The sequence below is a fragment of the Panthera onca genome, chromosome B2 (genome assembly GCF_046562875.1).
Source record: "Panthera onca isolate mPanOnc1 chromosome B2, mPanOnc1 haplotype 2, whole genome shotgun sequence".
NCBI classification, from domain to species: Eukaryota; Metazoa; Chordata; class Mammalia; order Carnivora; family Felidae; genus Panthera; species Panthera onca.
Genome location: NC_138343.1, coordinates 104,882,571 through 104,899,834, shown reverse-complemented (window position 1 = coordinate 104,899,834; position 17,264 = coordinate 104,882,571). Strand labels below are relative to the sequence as shown.

At 34.9% G+C, this 17,264-nt stretch overlaps 1 protein-coding gene across 1 annotated transcript in view; it reads right to left on the bottom strand.

The window, feature by feature from the left end:
* KPNA5 (karyopherin subunit alpha 5) overlaps positions 1 to 14,944 on the bottom strand; it is a 43,360-nt gene extending 28,416 nt beyond the window's left edge. The window contains exons 1-7 of the mRNA XM_060616473.3: positions 14,755 to 14,944; positions 8,893 to 9,026; positions 7,371 to 7,472; positions 7,152 to 7,251; positions 5,538 to 5,632; positions 4,444 to 4,575; positions 2,208 to 2,296 (exon numbers count right to left, since the gene is read on the bottom strand). Coding sequence (XP_060472456.2) covers positions 2,208 to 2,296; positions 4,444 to 4,575; positions 5,538 to 5,632; positions 7,152 to 7,251; positions 7,371 to 7,472; positions 8,893 to 9,026; positions 14,755 to 14,758 — 656 coding nt within the window. The 5' untranslated portion in view covers positions 14,759 to 14,944. The remainder of the gene's footprint in view (positions 1 to 2,207; positions 2,297 to 4,443; positions 4,576 to 5,537; positions 5,633 to 7,151; positions 7,252 to 7,370; positions 7,473 to 8,892; positions 9,027 to 14,754) is intronic.
* Positions 14,945 to 17,264: the final 2,320 nt, after the last annotated feature.

Genomic DNA, 17,264 nt, shown 5'->3' with positions numbered 1-17,264 from the left:
GAATAGCCAAATCCACAGAAACAGTGGATTAGTGATTTCCCAGAGCTGAGGCTGTGAGGAAATAGGATATGACAGCTTAACGGGTCATGCAGTTTCTGCTTGGGGTGTTAAAAGTTCTGGAACTAAATAATTGTGATAGGTACAAAACACTGCTTAATATCAGTGAGCTGTATATTTTAAAACAGTCAAAATGGTAAATTTTGTTATATTATCTTTTATCATACATAAAAACAAAATCTGTTCTACATGTCTTCCTACAGTCTTTGAAACCTCCTAAAATCGTAACACATTTAGAAATAAAATAATTATATTGACATTTTATATCAGGGATTGAGAAACTTTTTAAATAAATATTTTAGGCTTTGCACACCTTTCTGTGTAGTAACTATTCAACTGTGCTGACGTAGCATGAAAGCAACCATAGATATTAAGTAAGCAAATGGGAATGACTATGTTACAATAAAATTTAATTTACAAAACAGGAAGCAGGCCGGATTTGGCCTGAGGACTGCAGTTGTCCAAGCTCTGTTGTATACTACTCTTCTTTAACTATATTAATGGGGTTATTATATAAATTAAAGTTGAACTAAATTAAAACAACAAATGTGTCAGTATATGAAGTCTATAGTAGTAAGAAGTTTACATTTACCGAGAGGTTTATGTTTACTGAAAAGTTATATTTACTGATATCAAATGAAGTAAAGTAAAACAAATTAAAACTCAAACACAATTGATAAAACCATTAACAGAAGTTTTACATTTACTTATCAACTAAAATGTGAACTTCAATGTGAACAACAGATAATCCATAATCTTTTTTAAGCTAATAACTTTCATCCTTTTGCCCAACTAAAGTGTATGCATCTGGTAGCTAAGTTGACATAATTTCTTTTTCACTATCTTTCTCAATTTTTTAATGAAACTGAAACTTACTTTTTAAGCCTATTCTTTTTCTGAAATTTATTATGTTTATAACTATTTAGCTGGGTGCTTTTGTTCTCCTTTAGAGCTTTATTTTTTTGTTTTGTTTTGTTTCTTTGGTCATGATTAAAATTTCCTTAAACATTTAAAGGAATCAGAATTAAGAAATGCTTACATATTATTTTATAAACCATTACCAACTTGAAATACTAACAAATAAGAAAATGAGACAGCAAAAGTAAAAAGAAACAAAGTGCTCAATCTACAAACCCTATAATCAGGCCAGAAAAATCTCAAATTGAAAATTTAAGAGATACTTTTAACAGTATGAAATTCAAAATAACTCTGATATTGAACTCTAAATCAGTATTTTATTTTATAGCACAGCTAAATTCTCCAACACTTTGGAACATTAACTTTGAACAAGCCCAAAGTTAATGACATAGCAAGTGGTTCAGTGGCCTGCACATACTAAATATTCGATGTTATTGAGTGAAATGCTGAGAAATCACTCTATTCATGGAAAGTTACCCTCTCTAAAAGAATAAAATATCTTTTGCAAACTAGTATCTAAAGTTTATTCTTCCTATTCAATTTTTCAGCTTGGAGAGAATGACTAATAGCACAGAAATGACAAAATTTTTCCTTTCAACCATCTCAACTAGTTTTTTTCTTTTTCACTACTTGCCAGTGGCAATTAGCCTAAAAAAAGATCTTTTTAGTGAAAGGTAGCCAAGATGAATAAAGGAATTTAACTTTCAAATAATTTCATGAAATTTCTGTAAAGGATTTAGAATAATTCCTTTTTAAAAAAAACGTGTAATGTATTTGAAAAAGAAACCACTAGATAAATCGTTTAAGTAAAATTCTAACTCTGAAAGAAAAACCTCTTATGATCTTTGTTCTCTGAACATTTCAAAATCAAATATAAAAACCTGATATCCTAAATACATCATCTGTTCATGCACTAAAGATTCCATGCTTTAGCAAAACTTAAATTTTTACTGTAGTGCAACTACTTATATCCTCATTTTATAGAATTATTTCAGCACAGTAAGCATCAAGCACACAATGAACACTGTTAAGTATTGCTTAAGAAAAAATAAAGATGGATACGATAAAAGTAGAAACATTTTTAATCTACTTTCAAGCTATTACTCTTGGTACAGCTAAACAGAAGCCAAATTTAAAAGCATCACTGAAGAACGCAATTGTGTATACAGAAATATACTGCAGAATATAATTTTTTTCCCAAAACTAGTATTCATTTGTGATAAAGTACTTACTCTAAAAGAGGTGGAAGTATTTCACAATTCAAAACAAAATCTCTGCATTCGGCATTGTCACCAGCAATATTGCCAAGTGCCCAAACAGCCTTAGAAAAATGAGAAAGAGATATCCTGTTACAACAATATCTTAAATAAGATGCTTTCTCTTACAAATAAGATTTTAGTACAGAATGAACAAAGTAATAGCTTCCAAGATGTTTAAAAAAACAAAACATTCTAGATGGACAGTAAGAAAAGTTTAAAAGTGCCATTTACTAATATTTTTAGTCAAACTCAAGGATTGAGCATTAAACAATTTTTTCATTACATACTAGTGAAATGTTTATTCTGTTCAACAAAAAGACTGTCTACTCCGAATCTACATGGATTCAGATAAGATATATTAATTTAGTGAATTATTTAATTACTTATACTAGAGGTTTGCTCTTATGCCAAGGAATCCACTCACTGGGAAGGGACTGATTTGTAAAAAAAGGGAAGGAGACACAAAACACAGAAAAGTGAGGTAAAGCTAATATCAGAATTGGCTTGGGATTGATCTTTGAAAATAAGTTTAGAATTAGTCCAGATTCATCATAATTTTTTTAAATAATTGGAAATAAAGATTCACTTATTAAACTTCAATTAAATGATAAATTCTACAAATACAAATCATCATTTCATTATATTCTTAATCAAATTTTTCAAGTAAGTACACAAGTAGACAAGTCACGTTTTTCAATTGACAAAGTTTTAACATTTAAAACATGAGTTAATATTTTTAACATCAACTCTAGACCTAAGTTTATTTTCTATTTTTTTTTAATTTTTTTTTAAACGTTTATTTATTTTTGAGACAGAGACTGCATGAACGGGGGAGGGTCAGAGAGGGAGGGAGACACAGAATCTGAAACAGGCTCCAGGCTCTGAGCGGTCAGCACAGAGCCCGACACGGGGCTCGAACTCATGGACCGCGAGATCATGACCTGAGCCGAAGTCGGATGCTTAACCGACTGAGCCACCCAGGCGCCCCTATTTTCTATTTTTTTTAAGAAAAACCTTCTATAAGGGGCACTGGGTGGCTCAATCGGTTAAGTGTCCAACTCTTGATCTTGGCTCAGGTCATGATCTCATGGCTCATGAGTTCAACCCCTGCATTGGGGCTCTGTGTTGGCATTGCAGAGCCTGCTTGGGATTCTCTCTCTCTCCCTCTCCCTCTAACCCTCCCCATCTGTCTCACTCTGAAAATAAATAAAATAAACTCAAAAAAAAAAAAGAAAGATCTTTTATGAGATAGGTGCTTTAACCAAGTAAGCCATATATAGCTACCTTAAGAAAACTCTTTTAAATTAATGATATTTTTCACCCTGTGGAATTGATATCCTATTGGTGGGGAAATCAATACATATAACTTTTTTGGAGGTCAACTTTGAAATATGTAATAAGAACTTAAAATTTTTTCTTTTACCATAATTAAGTCATTTTTCCTAATGAAATAATCAAGAGACCGATAAAGATTGATATATAATGTTCCTCACATATCAGTAACATTAATAAGCTAGAAATAACACGATGTATAATATAACTGAGGGATAGATAACAAATTATGGTAATATATCTGACTAGATAATGAGTAATCAATAAATCTTCTTGGAAGAATAATTAATGTCATTAGAAAAGGCTCCTAATATCAATGCTATGTGGGGGGAAAAACCCCATATACTGTATATATAAAACTAAACAGATGAATGGACAACAGATAAATCTGCCATAAAAACAGTTCAAAACAAAAATACCACATTTTATTTTCTTTTGTTGGTACAAATCATATGTGATTAAAATTTACCTCTTACAACAACTATGAGAATTTATTTATGTTTATTTTAAAACAGTTCTATTAAAAATAATGTGATATTTAAAAACAACAACAACAAAAAAATAATCTATGGACAAGCAAAGAATGAGGAGTCAGACCAGCCCAGGTTTAAAACTTGGTTCAGCCATTCACTGTGACTTTGGGTAAATTACTAACTTTCTGGGTCTCAGTATGCTCTGTTATACATGGGAATAGTAATTTTTGATAGTTGAGATCATACAGAGAACCCAGGATTATGCCTGAGACAGTGCATTCTACTTTCATTCTAATTTGACACCAAATAGAAATTACTGTGTTTTAAGAAATGAAATGCACATGCAACTCTCAAGAAAACATGAAAATCTAGTAAACATAACCATTCATATTAGAAACATATACCTGTTCTTGCACATCTTCATGTTCTGAATTAAGAAGTTTGATAAAAATTGGAACAGCTCCAGTTTCAATCACTACCTTGGTATGCAGAAAAGTTCCAGATGCTATATTAGTTAATGCCCATGCAGCTTCAAACTAAGGAAAAATAGAAGTAGAATAAGTGAGAGCACCAAAGAAATGTCAAAAAGAAAGGAAAGAGGGAGAGTAAAGACTTAGCTGAACAACCTGGAAGACTGATTTACAACTAGTAAAATTAATCAGATTTCATAAATAAAAACTCTTAATTTTGAAAAAGGACTCAATCTGGGGCGCCTGGGTAGCTCAGTCGGTTGAGCGTCCAACTTAGGCTCAGGTCATAATCTCAAGGTTTGTGAGTTTGTGCCCCACAGCAGGCTCTGTGCTGACAGCTCAGAGCCCATTTCAGATCTTCTGTCGTCCTTTCTGCCCCTCCCCTGCTCTCTCTCTCAAAAATAAATAATAAAAACATTAAAAAAAAAGACTCAATCTGGAAAAATAAGAACTGAAAAAAATATAATGAAAATGTATAAAATCATGAACAATAAATGAACACATCTGAAATTATAATTCACAAAACTAATGTTTAGTATTAAAGAGTCAGGTATTCTGACAGAAGCAATGCTCTTTTGGACAAACCTAACTTTTTATAATCAGTAAATTATATTGATTAGTTTTTTTTTTTTTTTTCAAAAAAAAAACTTAATCACATAAAAATATTTTAAGAGGTAAAAGAGCTTATACTAAAATGTTACAACCCTAATTAGCTAAGGGTCAAAAAAATTTACCCATTAATATTTTGAGGTTTTCTAAAACAAAAAATTTATTAAAGGTTGACAGCTACAAAATTTTTATTAAATTAAGAATGACTTTATATACTTTTCCCAAAATTGTTTAACAGAACAAACGTTCCTAGGAGAAACCAGCATTGCAAACATGACCAGGGCCAGACAGGTGGCACCACCTCTCCCTTTATTCCTGAATGCTTAAATATATTCAGTACTGTAGAACTTACTTTCACTAGAAACTTTAATCACATGTTATTTCTGGAAAGAATTAAGAAAGAAAACTTTAGAACTCACTTGTAAAGTACAATTTTCATTTCTTTCAAGAAATTTCACAAATCTCTGTACAACTCCTGGTTTCTGTATAACCTGATCAATTGGTGGATTAGGTTCTAAAAATTAAAAAGAATTAAGTTATTACATGACACAAAAAGACAATAATCTGGTCCCGGTGTCAATTAACAGGACACACAAAATAACTTTCCTAGGTTTCACTGACCAAGTTTAAAAGCCTCAGGTATATGTAATTGAAGTAAACAAATGTTCTCCTAATTGCAATGTTTACTGCAAATTCTTTTACATTGACCACAGTAAGACAAATCCTAAAATATTTCCTATACAAATATTTAATTTTGTAAGTTGAAGGCTATTTCAAAGGTCACCTTCGCAACATGGAGTATTTCAGTCTAACATTCGAAACACCAACTGAAAGATAATGTTCCCTCTAATTCTTCATAAGCATACTCCACTTTCCAGGGATGTCCCCTTCCCTGTCAACCATTGCTAATGTTTTCCAGTCAAGTTATGTTCCATTTTGTCAGAGTATAATCCATTATTTACAGAAATGCTACTGAACTATTAGTATTCTTCATAAATTTTCATGAAATGCAGAGGACTTTTGAGAACCACAAAATCTCTAGGAAATTTTCAAACAAAGATACGCAAAAATAAAACCAAGATATTTTAGCAATTGGCAATCTAAGTACCAAAAAGTCTTTCTTCTCCCTTGGTTTCAACAAAAAGTATATTCTTATGGTTCCCCAGCAACTTCTCGGTTAGTGTTCCTTATTTATCAGTCAGTATAGCATAAGACTCTTGAGCTCCAGGTTTTGAGTGAGTTCAAGCGCCATGCTGGGTGTGGTGCCTACTTAAAAAAAAAAAATTAATTAATTAACTTTATTAAAAAAAATAGATATTTTTTAAAAAGTTTTTTATTTTGAGAGAGAGAGAGACAGCGTGCGTGTGCGCAAGCAGGGGAGGGGAAGACAGAGAAGGAGAGAGAGAGAATCCCAAGCAGGCTCTGTGCTATCACTGTGTAGCCTGACATAGGGCTTAAACTCACTAACTGTGAGATCATGACATGAGCCAAAATCAAGAGTTGGACGCTTACTCGACTGAGCCATCCAGGGACCCCCTCCAAAAATATATCTTATTTAAAAGTACATTTTAAAGAAAAATTAAGACGTACAGACAAAGAAGAGTGCCTTAAAAAAAAAATCCAATAAATAAAACTCTAGTGCAGAATCTTGTAATATCAAATAAGCATACTGAAATGGGTGATGGGTTAAGGAGCGCACTTGGTATGATGAGCACTGGAGGTTATATGTAAGCAATGAATTACTAAATTCTACTTCTGCAACCAATATACACTATATGTTAACTAACTAGAATTTAAATACAAATTTGGAGGGAAAAAAAAAGTGACATCAATTTTAAATCGTGTCATTACAAGTTCAGTTCATTATCCATTAGCATTAGCAAATTTTAAAGCTTATTTTATCATGTTGATCTAGAAAAAGTAATGACCCATAGCCTTCTTTTATTAAATGATTAAATTTTCTGGTTTTATAAGATAAATGTACTAAATTAAATTGCTTATTAAAAATCAATTCGTAAAATAATAATTCTTGCCTTTAGAAAGCAGCTTTCTAAATTTCTGTGTTGCTGTAAGCTGTTGATCAGCGTTATTAGAAAAAATCATCTGAACCATATCTGTGGTGATAACTTCTTCCTAAAACACAGAAAATATAATTTATCATTTAAATATTTTATATGAATAATATTTGCTGTATCCACTACCTCCAAAATATTATTGAAGTAGAATCTGAAATATATTTTTGTAATATCTACCTCTGGAATAGGTACAGTGGAACTGATATCTGGATCCTGGATTGGACTTTCTAGCATAGATTCATCATTTCTGGGCAAAGAGACATTTCTGCGTTTGAACAGCTGTAATAAAGAACAAACACTTTATACATAAAACACTGAATTCCCATAGAATTATATTTTTCATTTAAGTGTACAAAACAAACTAATAATCTTATCACTTAAAATTCCAAATATTTTAGGTGTTTCTCAATCACTATGCCATGAAGACCTTAATAATCTTTGAGAAGTTAAACTTTCCAAGCTAGGTTAGCCTCTATCCTGCAGATTGCTGTAAGTCATTCTTAATTTCAGATCTTTTACCAATGGCGGGTCCCTTCAGTGCAGTACACATTTATGTTTTATAGTACTTGTAAAAGCATATATGCTCACACTAGTGTATGAGATGTCTAAAAATTTTTCAAAATTTTTTCCAAGAAATCTTAATAAAAAAGCAAATTAGTTACCTAAGAAAAATAATGTGGCATATTAACACACTTAGTATATCAGATTAATAAGGAATAGAGAACAACTCTCAGGAAAGATGGCCCTATCCTTATTATTTCAGAAGTGAAAAAAATAATAAAGAAAAAAAAGATAAGAGAAATAAAGCATAGAGAAGTCACTGAGTAGGATGCATAGATACATTTCCTACATCAAAATAGAGAGGAAAATTTCTGGTATCATATTCTTTTTGATAGCTAAATAATTACCACTCTTCTTCAGCCAGTATAGTTCTTTCTAATCATTCACTCAACAGATTTTTTTAATTTTTTTTTGAGTTCCTACTATAATATAGTTAGGACTGTGCTAGATAATACAGATAGGGAGATGTCAAATCATATTTATAAAACAGGGTCTTTCTCTACTTTCTTCATTGCTAGCCCTTTCTGCACATTAGTTTTAATTTACGCATGTGAAGACTATACCCTCTTAATTACTTATAAATATTTCTAAACTTAAGTATAACTTGGAATGAAAAGCATTGAGAGGCACTCTTTCTAATGATGTTTCTATTCCTTATGTCACATATACAAAGTTCAGAACAGAGAAGTCTTAGAGATCTAGCTGGCTGATGAGACTACAGAAGGAACAGTATGATCAGCATAGGAAGATGACTACAATTAACTTAAAAGCAAGAACTGTGAAAACCACAAAGCAACAAATGAATACAATATTTTTTGGGGAAGAATTTTACAATGACAAACAGAAGTGATCTAAACAGGCTTAAGGGTAAAAAATCCTTAGCACTGGGATAAAATATAATTAACAGAAAAGTTTTATCAATAGAACAGAAAAGCTGTTCCTCTCAATGATTAAAAATAGTACAGGTTTCTGATTCATGAATTACTCCTGGAGTCTAACAAATTAAAGGATAGGCTTATATTCAATTTCCTAAAACACTTTTTCATTTAAAGTTATCTAAAAATAAGCAATAATAACGCAACTTCTAAAATCTATACAGTTTTGTGATAAACAGAATTAAATATTTTGAAACACCTACCTGTTCTTCCCTTTTTTGTTTTCGAAGCTGTATTCCTTCTTCTTCTCTTCGTCTGCGCATCTCTTGGGGGTTTAGGGCTTTGTTCTTATAACTTTTCATTCTATAGTTATCTTTCCCTGGACTAGCCATGGCATCTTAAGGTTAGGAGAGAAGAAACAGATACTTGTAACTCTCAAAACAACATGAAATGTTTACTCTAGGAAAACTAAGTTCATGCTTACTGCTTAAATAGAATTACAAAATCCATTCTAAAGATCATGTACAAAGAATACATTCCCTCATTCCCATAACAAAATTGGGGCAAAAGGACCAAATATTTTAAGGACTAAACTATCAAACAAATAATAGATTTTGGTCTAAACACAGATAAAGTCATTACCCTAACTTCACTGGTTTTAAGACGCACTCCCCAAAGCCTGCTGTTTTAACCTTTCTGAAGTAGGAAACGTCTTATATTCACTGTCAGCCAGGAAATTATCAATCATGAAATAGTTGAGTAAAAAACTTCTAGGGGTGCCTGAGTGGCTCAGTCGGTTAAGCAGTTGACTCTTGATTTTGGCTCAGCTCATGATGTCATGGTTTGTGAGATGGAGCCCCACATCAAGCTCTGCGCTGAAGGGCAAAGCCTGGTTGGAATTCTCTCTCTCTCTTTCTCTCTCTCCCTCTCTCTCTCAAAATAAGTAAATAATAATAATTTTTTTTAAAAAACTTTTTATTTTTTAATGTTTATTTATTTTTGAGAGTGAGAGTGTGTGCATGCACAAGCAGGGGAGGAGCAGAGAGAGAGGGAAACACAGAATCCAAAGCAGGTTCTAGGCTCTCAGCTGTCAGCGGAGAGCCAGACGTGGGGCTCGAACCCATGAACCGTAAGATCGTAACTTGAGCCACAGTTGGATCCTTAACCAACTGAACCACCCAGGCGTCTCCAAAATAACATTTAAAAAAAAAAAAAGAATTGAAAAAAAAAAACCTCCTAAGTTATGCTCCCAACAAGATCAAGAAATGGCCAGAATGAAATACCTTATTTTCAAGGGAACATGGTATTAGGCTTCAATAAGCACAGGTCAAATATTTTTGGGGGTCTGGCTTCTTTTATTTACTTAAAGTGCTGCCTTCAGAACTAAGACTGGGGGCGCCTGGTGGCTCAGTCGGTGGCTCTGCCTCTCCCCTGTTCATGCTCTGTCTCCCCCCGAAAATAAAATAAAATGTTAAAAAAAATTAAAAAAAAAAAAACAAAAACTAAGGCTGCATGGGTCATGACTTCAGTCATGACTGCAATACTAGTTTGCAGTACTATGGTATAATTAGTTCTCTTTAAATGCTGAAATACTTATATATTTTTAAGTAGTTTTATTATAAATGTATTTAAAAACATTAACATTTATATAAACATTTTCTTACAAATGCACTTACAGTATTTTATGTAACATGTTACATTTAAAATAATATAATAATTTTACTTTCAGAAACCAAAGAGAATATTGTGATCAATTAACACTATGAAGTAAACAGAAGAAAAAGAAGGTTGGCATTTATCTGCTATCTCTGATGTCAAAGACAGACTAATGAAGTAGCAAATTATACTGTAATTAGTAGAGTAGCTGAAACATATGCATTGAATCCCGTGAAAGCCCAGAAGACCTAGCAGCTAACTGTGCCTCAGGGAGCTCTGAAAATCTTCACAGTTATTTTAAAGGAAGAGCAAGAATTTGCCAGGAAAGAGGATGAAAAGGGAAAGGGAAGGAACAAGCATTTCAAGCAGAGGGAATACATGCAAAGGCACAGTTCTTGCAGAAAACTGGCATAATCACAAAACAGTAAGAAATTAAGTGTGCCTAAATTAAATTCATGGGAGAAAAGGCAGGAGATAAAGCTAGAAATGTAACTAAGAACACCTATGGTTCCTGCAATGAGGTTGAGAAATTTGGATTTGATCCTAAGGAACAGAATTAAAGAAATTAAAGAGAAGATTGTTTTGAACTTTGATGATGAAGACCAGAACTAAATTAATAGTTACACTGGAAATGTAGAAGACTGTTGATTCCAGAAACATTGCAGAAATTGATTCAAAAAGAATAAGAGACCAAATAAATATAAGAAATATGAGGTGAATAAGAAAAAGGAGTTTAGGAAACCCTATGGTTTTTAGCTTGAGCTATTTCAGTACAATGACAAAATAAGCCAAGACAGGGAATACAGATGGAGTATCAGAGGGATGGTTTTGTTTGATTGCTAGCTTGTTTTTGAGATGAAAACAATAAACTTTTCTTTTTAAAGTTACATACAGTAAAACAAGCACTCCTTTGGTATAAAGGTCTATGAATTTGACAAATGCACAGCATAAAACCATCACAATCAAGATACAAACAGCTCCATGACCCCTAAAAAACTTTGTCATGCTGGGGTGTCTGGGTGGCTCAGTCAGTTGAGCATCCGACTTTGGCTCTGGTCATGATCTCACAGTTCGGTTTGTGGGTTTGAGCCCCAGGTCAGGCTCTGTGCTGACAGCTCAGAGCCTGGAGCCTGCTTCAGATTCTGTGTCTCCTTCTCTCTCTGCCCCTCCCCCCCCCCCCAGAAGTAAATAGACATTAAAAAACATTTTTTTTAATAAAAAATAAAAAACTTCCTCATGCTGCTCCAATTAGCCCCTCTTCCACCCTTAATACCTGGCAATCACTGACTTGTTCTCTATCTCCACAGTTCTGACTTTTCCTGAATTTCACAGTAAGTGGAATAAAAACAGTGTATAGTCTTGAATTGGCTTCTTTCATTTAGCATAGTGTATCTATGAGATCCATATTGTTGGCATATATCAATAATTCATTCCTTATTGTTGAGTAGTATTCAATTGCATGCTTATATCACAGTTGCTCGATTCATTAGTTGAAGGACATTTAGGTTGTTTCTAATTTAGTACAATTATGAATAAATGTTATAAATATTCATGTACAGGTTTTTGTGTAAATATGTTTTCATTTCTCTCGGGTAAATATTTAGAAGTAGGACTGATGGATAACATGGTAAGTTTATGCCTCCCATTTTATAAGAAACTGCCAAACAGCAAAGTATTGTACCATTTTGTACTCCCATCAGCAATGTGTAAGAGTTCCTGTTGCTCTTTGTTCTGCTACAGTTGGTACTGCCAGAATTTTGTTGTTGTTAATTGTAGCCATTCTAATACATGTATAGTAACTTTCATTTTAAATGTGTTCAATTTATAATACTTAGGACATATACAGGAAATTTAGACCTATAGATGGTTAAAAATATGGGTCAAACCCCAGGAAGAATCCTAATTGATAATCTACGATCATGTACAGCTATAAAAGAAAGGTGACCAAGGATTGAAATCTTGAGGATGTTTATCTCTTAGTGGGAAAAGGAGCAAAGGACCAAAAAGAAATAGGTCAGAGAAATAAGAGAACCAGAAGAAAGAGGAAAGAGAGGAGAATTCAAAAGACAAGGTTGTATTTAATTTATAGTAGCACTGAAAACAGACCACTTGATTTATTCATTCTTTGATTCATCCAGCAAATCTAAGTGCCTACAATAAGCCAGGTGCCACACAAGGCATCAGATTTGATAATTAGGTCACTGGTAAAGACAGTGAGAGAAATTTCATTAGTGGTGGAGCTAAAAGTAGAATGGAAAAGGCTGAGCACTTCAGAATGATGTGAAAGATACTTTGTGCCTCTGAACTTAACACATGTACATTATAGCAATTAAGGTATATTTATACTTGACCAAAATCCTTCTTTAAAATAATTAATGAATTGATTTCAATAATACTGTGTGGACCTACAAATACTTATCATTAGAAACAGCTCAATCTAACTTTATTAATAAAAACAGTGTGCAGCAGTATTCCCTAAGTATTTCATATATAAACATTCTGGCTCATTAATAACAGCTTTGGCTCTGAGATGAGAAAAAGATGAGTTCACTACAGAACAAACTGGACTTCAACATTAGTTGTTGACTTATGCTCAATAAATACAAAATATTTTAGGAAAATGAAATGTTCATAGTAATAAGTCTCTTAATGTTTATCACCTACACATTAGGCTTTTCGAGGCCATCGGCCTCTAATCTTTTTTTGATCACATATCCTTACGTATGCAAAATATATTTGTGCAGGGGCGCATGAGTGGCTCAGTCAGTTACACATCAAACTCTTGATTTGGGCTCAGGTCATGATCTCACACTTCATGAGATCAAGCCCCACAACACATCAGGCTAAGAGTGCAGAGCGTGCTTGGGATTCTCTCTCCCTCTCCCTCTGCCCCTTTCCCACTTGTGCTCTTCTCTCTAAATAAATAAATAAATAAATGAATAAATAAATAAATAAATTTGTGTATTCATCCTCAATGTTTATTTATATACAAGTATTACTAGCCTAATAATCTCTCCCATTACAAAATTCACAAATAGAAAAATTTTTTATAGAATAGTTTTAAAAGGTAAGGAAACAAGTTCTAGTATTTTCTCCCCACATCTACTTCAGTTACCTTGTGCCTCTCCAGCCTACACACTGGACACTACTTCTAATTAATCATTAATCTAGGTGCCCACATTAAAATCTTTAATATAAATGGTAACCAAATAAAATCTACCCCCAACAACTCATGTATCATTTGTTCCTTTTTCTGGTACTATTTAATACCTGCATCCTCACTGCAATTGCTTTAAAGGAGACATATAGTCCAAGAACAATCTCTAAAGGTACCTCACCAGAGAGGATTGTTCCCTTTTCCGTAAAATAACTTTAAAGACTACTTCAAAGGTTACCATCTCATACAAGTTATTTTAAATATAAGAAATGCCATTCAGATACTTTGAGACTGCAGGACAGAGATTCTTTCTCTCTCTCTCTCTCTCTTCTCCCAGTTATAAGCTTATTTTTCACTCAGCTTTTTGAAAAACTGTTTTGAGGTTGGGCAAGTAATTGCATCTTGAACTTCTTCTAATATATATTAACGGAATTTCTTGTGCCCCTAAAGCCTCCATTTCTACGGGTCTGGATGCGTATTAGTAAAAATATAAGGCTGGTACAAAGGGGTAAGTGTTCTGACTACATCCCCTATAACCAAACAAGCAGTACTTAAAGAGCTAAAGGATAAGGCTGTTTCTTGTTTACCAAAAAAGAAAATCGCTTACTGAGTGCTGTTATTAAGAGACATCAAGTCAGACGTAAAATGCTTTTAAAAGCCTAAGAGTAAATGCCGATGTCATATTCTTTTGAAGTATCACTATCTCGTTGCACACCTTTCGAATCCTTCGCCTCTCATGCATTACCGAGGAAACACTTGTTAAATTTTCATCTTGGAACGGAGCTATTAGAAGCATCTATCCCACCCAGTCCCGCGTCGACATCCAGGTGGAGGAGGGAAGCTGGCGGACCGCGAGCGTGCGACAAGTAGGCCCCCGGGGCCAGCCGTGCGGTATTCTGGACACTGTGGAACTTCTAATAAGCTGCCGGACCCACACAGACGCTAGGTCCCAGGACTGAATGGCAACATTTGACCAGACCGTGTACCTCCGAGAACGGAGCTACCAAGGCACGGTGAAGCCGCACCGGGCAGGATGAGCTCGGCCGTTTAAGGCTCCTTCCGAGGGCCAGCCCGGCTGGCTGCGAGGATCTGTAATCCCCCGCACCGTCGCGTCAGCAAGGAAAAGGTCCGGCTGCCACGCCCCCGCCACCAATGTGTCCCTTAGGGAACCCTGCAAAAAACCCTGGCAGAATGGCCTGGTCCTCAAGCCTTCGCAAGGAAAGGGCTAAATACAGTGACCCCTGGAACCAGCAACCCCCAAAGGGACCAAACCCAAGCTTCACCCAAACTGGCCTGTATCACTCCCACTTACCCATTAATGTGGCACGATCTGCTGTCCTAACTTCCCAGTCCCCGGTTGCGGCGTCCGCTGCAGGTAACAGTGGGGTCGCCACTCCGCCCCTAGCGTTGAGCGTAGCGACAAGGTTCGCAACTCAAAATGGCGGCTACCTGCGCCCCTTCCCCGAGACCCCGAGACTCGGCTCCCAGAAGCCCTTGCAAGCGGCGACCGCGGCGGCGGTGGTGGCGGCGGCTGCACCGACCGGCAAGAGGGGCGGAGAGAAGCGAGCGCAGAGCTCCACCCACCGAAGGAGGAGCCGGTACCTGCGCTGACTCCGGGATTTCAATCGGGCGCGGTAGCTGTGGCAGCAATGAGTTCTACTGCCCTAAGTCTTCTATGGGAGCTCTCATTCATTCACTCATTCGTTCTTTTGGTTTGTTCAGTCACTCATCCTACAAGATCGTATTGATGGAGAGCCTAATCTGTGCTAGGCACTGTTTTAGATATTGGAGCTGAAATAGTGTGCACTCTGGAAAAATTCTAACCTCGTGGAGTTTTACTCAGGCTCTTTCCTTCTTCAGCTTCATTAAACCTCTTCCTATGTCCTGCTGGTTTGTTTCAAGCTTTTCAATTTGCCATTTATTTAGAATTTGGATTCTATAATGTCTGTGGATTTTTTACCAAAAAATAGTCATTGATACATGAATAATTCCAAATAAAGAACTCTAAATTACTATAACACACATAAGCTTTGTAATCCACCCTGGAGTTCAACAAACAGTATTGAAAAGATCTGTTTCCAGAAGTGATGCTGGGCACAGAGTATAGTAGATAACACATGATAGCTGCCCTGAAGAAGATCCTGTTTTCTATCTCTTGTTCTTTTTGTTTTCTTTTCTGAGAATTTCGTGGTTACCTTTTGGCTCTCTATCGAGATAGATAGATAGATACATACATACATACATACATACATACATACATAGATTCTGCTATTGTGTTTTTAATCCCAAGAGCTATTTCCTTTTTGATTCAAGGATTAAATATCTTTTTTTTTTTTTTGTCTCTCTGAAGATATTCATTGTAGTTTCCTTTAAGTATTTTTTTTCCTCCTTCATTTGTTGTCTCTGTTTCTTCAGAGTTTTGTTTTTTCCTTTTTCATCATTTGGTTTTCAACTTTACTGCTACAGGCTGTACTCTAATGCCTAGTGATCCTTGAGTATCCATTCATATTTAAGAATGAGACACTAAAGAAAACTATTGTAAATTTGTTTAACAGCCCATTGTCTGCTTGCCAATTGTCCTCCCTACAGAGTAATAACCTGGGATATTGGCTGTTTCATTGAAGGACTTTCCTTATCTGTAGGTCTTATCTTTTGGACCAATGATATTCCCTGGAGAAGAATTTTTTAATCTCCTGACTGGAAGACACGTATCAGACATCAGAATGTGTTGGGGGAAATGGCTAGGAGCCTCGTAATTCAGTATTTAGCTTTCACTCTTCCCCACTTACAGTCCAACACCTTGACTCCTCCCTGCCCCCCTCCACTTAGCTGTGCATTTCTGACATTATAACCTTGCTGGTTCATTTTCTTCATAAAACCAAACCTGTAGCCTTCTGTCTTGGACGGAAAGATCAGTCACTTGGCAACCTAGTGTTGGAGGAAATCTGGAGATGGTTCTAACTGCTCTTTTTTCAGACTTTTCAGCAAAATGTTCCTCTTTTCAGGCCAGTTTTAATATGGTTTTCAGATGTGTCAGCTCTTTAATTTCTGAACATTTCCTGAGTTCTGGTGTATGAAGTGACTTGTTTTTGTTGACTTCTCTTCTTATCCAAGTTAGTTTCTACTCATCTATCCTTTTCCTAGCTTTCACATTTTGTTAAAATTTCATCAGCATTTATTTTTATTATTGTTTTTAGTCTTCTGTCATTTTAGTAGATTTCGAGAGGCAGGGAATATAAATGTACATGTCCAATCTGCCATATTTAACTACAAAACCGTAAATATACTGTACATAATCAGGTTTTGCCACTTTTCTATGTAAATATTAAAATAGTTTTCTCCAAGAGCCTACATGATTTGGCCCCTGTCTACAACTCTGACCTTATATAGTAACCACTCTTCCTTCGAGAACATTCTGCTCAAGTCACAAAATGTTCTTTTTGCTCCAATCTTAGAGCCTTTGCTCTAATTATTTTCTTTGCCTGGAATGCTCTTCCTCCTGTTGGTGCAAAGTTTATCACAACACTCACCTTCTCGGAGAGACCTTTTCTAACTACATTAGTCCTCCCTATAAATAACCCAGTTTTATTTCTTCATAGCACCTATCATGATCAGTTCGTTTCCTTGTTTATTTTCTGCCTCACTAGCATGTAAGCTTCAAAGGGTGTTCATTTTGTATATTTTGAAGACTTCTGCAGCCCCAGTTCCAAGCAAAATGCCTTTCGAATAGACACTCGCTATATATTTATTGAATGAAATGAAAACTGAACCCTAAAAATAAGGTGTGTGTGATCTTGTAACCTTGAGGCACGAACTCATCTT